General features: G+C 45.0%; 1 protein-coding gene across 1 annotated transcript; it reads left to right on the top strand.

The window, feature by feature from the left end:
• Window positions 1-321: 321 nt before the first annotated feature.
• Window positions 322-3573, top strand: LOC104950252 (protein SCAF8-like). The gene is made up of 6 exons (XM_010776743.1): window positions 322-508; window positions 1915-2042; window positions 2552-2728; window positions 2812-2891; window positions 2982-3090; window positions 3424-3573. The coding sequence occupies exons 1-6, from the start codon at window positions 322-324 to the stop codon at window positions 3571-3573; spliced, it is 831 nt and encodes a 276-aa protein (XP_010775045.1).
• Window positions 3574-4486: the final 913 nt, after the last annotated feature.

Below are 4486 nucleotides of genomic sequence, written 5' to 3'. Positions count from 1 at the left end.
ACTGGCCATTACTGCTGAGTTCATTGGATTTTTTCCAATAGCTCAAGAGGGCCAAGCGATCTATGTGGCATACTCACCACACGCCTCCTCGCTATGCAGTTTCTATAATCTCTTAACTTCAAAACCACTGGCTAGGCCACAATAATGCACTTTATAAGTGGAGAAACATTCAATGCAAAACTGAATTGTGAAAACCTGCGTGCCCTCCGCCTAGTCCACGCAAGGGTAGCTGCAGTCCTGGACTGCAAACACAAAAGTCCATCTGGAAAAAATTCCCAAGGTTTCCATGTTTTCTCTCCGTAGCGTCTCCCAAGAGGAGGGATGCGCCAGGTCTGCGCTCCCGGCCTCAAGGAAGCGCAAACACCGCAAGCGCATCCCGCTCACGCTATCCAGAGACGCCAACGAGGAAGCTCCTCCGTCTTTACTCGAGTGAGGGACACGCCCGCCGAGCCGAGTAGAAGGAGCGGGCCAGAGAAGAGGGACTGCCCCCAATCCGTCGAAACTCTCAGTGCGCTCAGTGGAAGGTCATTGCATCAGAAAATGGGTGTTTGCTGCAGTGCTTCTGGTTGCATAATTATATATTTTCCCCTGCTGCCCCGTACAAAGTGCTGCAGCACGACTCTGGTGGCGTGGGGGACAGTGGCAAAAGGCGACTCAGCAAGAAAAAACCTCCACCAACTTATTTGAGAGTTGGCACAGATTGAGTCTATAAATGGTAGTAACCTCTCACCTCTAAATTAGTCACAGCACTGTATCCACTTTCTTTAATTAGACCCTCCAGAAAACGCGGGCAAACATCGCTTGATTATGCGGGGGCGCTAAAATCCGCTTGATTATGCGGGCTAAAATCCTTGCATTATGCGCGTGCCTAAATCGCTTAATTATGCGGGGCGTCTTCGGGCCCGCTTGATTATGCGATTAAACATGCGGGGTTTTTATGTGATTTTATGCGGTGAAATATGCGGAAAGTTGCGAAAAATAATAGATTTTTTTTTAAATATTGGGCTGTCTTATTTATTCTCCCTCACACACAACCTGCTACTAACGTTAAACCCCTTTCCTATTCAATTAAACACATTCAATGTTTATTTATTGTAAAAGCAATGGGGCTATTTTAATCACACTCTCTCACTCTTACACACACACACACACACACACACACACACACGCACACACACACTTCTCCGCCTCATTCTGTTTTCATTTACTCGTTCGTTATCTGACCAGCTTCAATCTTGTAGGCTACTCACTTCGTTTCTTGTAGCCCTCGAAAGGGTTTCGGAGGTTGATGCCTCGGTGAACGTGAGTTGTTTGGCTTTCTTGTCCGCAGCAGCAGAAAGCATTTTCAAATGTTTGAATGAATCAAAGTGGGTCGTCACCGTCGATTTTCTCTAAGACTTATGCTCCAACACACAGTTGCACGGGGTGCAGAATAGTTTCCCCCCACTTTCGTGAAAGACATCGGAGTACTGCTTTGCCCGGTCTTTAGCAGAAATGTTCGTCGTGTGAGTTCCACACGTTCACTCTACGGTGTTGTTTACCTTCTGTGATGCGCGAGTTGATGACTTCACGTCATCATCATCACTACTTCACGTCAAGACGAGTTAACTTTTTTTTCTCTCAACTTTGTGTGGAAAAATGCGGGGATTATGCGGACTTTTGATAAATATGCGGCCTTTTAAAAATCTGCGCCATTTTGCTGATTATGCGGTAAATTCTGCGATCGCAGGATCGCGTTTTTCTGGAGGGTCTAATTATAGAACAGGCCTTTGTCAGATGGTATATTACACTGTTTTTTTTCTGCTTCGAATAGTTCTCTCTTTTTTCACCATACCTGTGTTTGCATCACTGATATAACAACAGAATGAGCTTACTTCATGGTTCACATTGTAACCCCTCTGTTTCTGTGTCCAGGCAGCCCAGCTACTCCTGCGACCCCCGCTAACATCGTGCAGGGTCTGCCTGACTGGGCCTCCCAGATTAACAACACAGACACAGTGGCTGCTGTGGCACAGATCCTACAGAGTCCCCAGGGACAGCAGGTTAGTGAGCGTGTCCTCCAGGAGCTCCGCTTTCAAACCATTACACTGTCACTGTTCTGTTACGGTCAGAGGTGGATCAGGTAATCAGATCCTTTACTTCAGAAAAAGTTGAAATTCTTTGGTCTTCAGAATTCAGAATGGCCCTTTTGACAGTATTATATCTTTATAGAATACTGTATATTTATCTCTAACAAACACATGTAAGAGCATAAATCTTGTAGTTTGTCAATGTGGATCCAATTCTGCATACTTATTAGTTTTATAATAAGCATAATGTCATTTTATATGTACAAACTAACTTCAAGTGTTTATTACATTGAGTGCATCAAAAGTAAATCTTCCTCCATCATGCAGTAAAGTAGAAGTATAAAGTAGCATTAAAAAAAAATGCTCCAGTAAAGTACAAGCAAATCTATTTTATTACATTCAACCTGTGTTTAAGATTAGATAAGGCTTTATTTGTTTCCTTTATACAACTGTCTCTAACCCTGTGTTGTGACCTGTTGCAGCTGCAGCAGCTGGTGCAGAGCCTCCAGATGCAGCAGCAGAAGCCGCAGCCCTCCCTGCTGCAGGCCCTGGACGCAGGCCTGGTGGTGCAGCTGCAGGCTCTGACAGCCCAACTCACTGCTGCCGCTACTGCCAACAGCATGAACCCCCTGGAGCAGAGGGTCTCCTCTTTTAATAAGGTAAGCTGCAGTGAGCAAGTGAAAAGTCCTCTTCCTTTAATCAGCAGACGTCCCCTAATATAATTATGTTATGTTTCTTACAGAAGCTGCTGGGTCCTTTTGATTTTGGGAATGATTCTGATCGCGGTGACGATTCTAAAAAGGAATCCTCGTCATCTCAGATGTGAGTACAGTGTGTTTTGGCTAAATAGTGATCAAGAGTCATTTCACTGTCAACCACCTCGATTAATCTAATTGATCCGATCACTTCCAGGCCCATGGTGTCCGAGCCCAGCTCCCTCTTCCATCAGCTGGCCGAGCAGCTACAGCAGCAGAACCTGGAGCAGTTTCAGAAGCAGCTTTTAGAGCACCACCAACAGAAGGTAGGTCCACACACAGATCGCTGTTTCTTCAGAACTGATGGTGTACTCGGAAGTTGAAAAGGTTCAACAGATAAACGCTTCTATCCCAGGTTGCACTGTAACCATACGGGATAGTAAATACCTCTCAAATTGCTAAATTACGTTTCACTTGTGCAAGTAAAAAACACTAACAGTATGCAGTAGGCTACTCACCCAGAGGGAGAACACACCCTACTCCAACAGATAACTTATCATCCTCCGACACCACACAATTCCCCTCACACATACCTTAAGACCTAACTTTTTAATAAATCAAAACACACAACAGCTACAGCGCTATTTTTGTTTCTCCAGGCGATGAGCATGGAAGGTCAGGACTCCATCTTCGGCCATGAGAACTCAAATGCTCAGAGCGGCAGCCAGCAACAGCTTTCTGAACAGGACAACAAGCTGGATGACACCATAGACAACCAACAGCAGGTATGCATGACCAGTGGGACATAAACAAAACATATTATTTTCTTTTGAAAATGGGCTTCAAGTCTTAGCACTGAACCAAGTACCGTAATTTTCGGACTATAAGGCGCACCTGAATATAAGCCGCAGGCGCAGCAGCTAAATTGAATGATGTGTACATATATAAGCCGCACTGGACTATAAGCCGCAGGTGTTTTAATGTTTAATTACCATATGTAAGAGTTCGTGCACAGAGGGGATTGTCGGGAAAGAGATGGCTGTTTGAGGAAGCTCCCATTTATTAACATTTCAACAAACAAGTTGCATATTTGCATAACGTATTCAAGTGTTACCATTTAGTGCAATAGTAGCTACAGAACATGTACTGTGCTGTGTAAACTGTACTGTATCACATAGCGTTTCAGACACACAAACTTTTCAATTTCAAACTTAAACGGTGCGCTCCCAGCGCACGTACCGGCAGTGATCTACAGCAGTGGTTTTCAACCAGTGGTACGGGGACAAACTGTCTCGCTCCCGTAATGTATGTCTGTCTTGCTCTCGTTCTCTCTCTCGTATCACTCTCGGTTCCACTTTTACTTTTGCGCGCTACCTGTCTCACTCTTTTCCGGCCTCCAGCTTTTCCTGCTGGAGCCCGCCGCTTAAAGGTGGGGGGCGCGGGCCGGCCATAGAGCCCATAGAGTTAAAGGTGGTGGACTGTAACCTGTAAAATCCATAGATTTAGGAGGTTCCCTAGTGGCCGTTAGCTGTAAAAATCCATAGATTAGCCGCACCGTTATATAAGCCGCAGGGTCGAAAAATGGGGAAAAGGCGCGGCTTATAGTCCGAAAATTACGGTAGTCACTTTTGTACTCCTATATCGGTCGATAATGCTTTGAAACCCTTTGCATATACAGGTGTTGGAATCATGTTGTTCTATAAAGTTGTAAAAGTAGTAGTA

The sequence above is a fragment of the Notothenia coriiceps genome, unplaced genomic scaffold, assembly GCF_000735185.1.
Source record: "Notothenia coriiceps isolate Sejong01 unplaced genomic scaffold, NC01 NC01_scaffold00017312, whole genome shotgun sequence".
Taxonomy (NCBI): Eukaryota; Metazoa; Chordata; class Actinopteri; order Perciformes; family Nototheniidae; genus Notothenia; species Notothenia coriiceps.
Note: the sequence above shows the minus strand (reverse complement) of the source record. Positions and strands in the feature narration are given on the sequence as shown.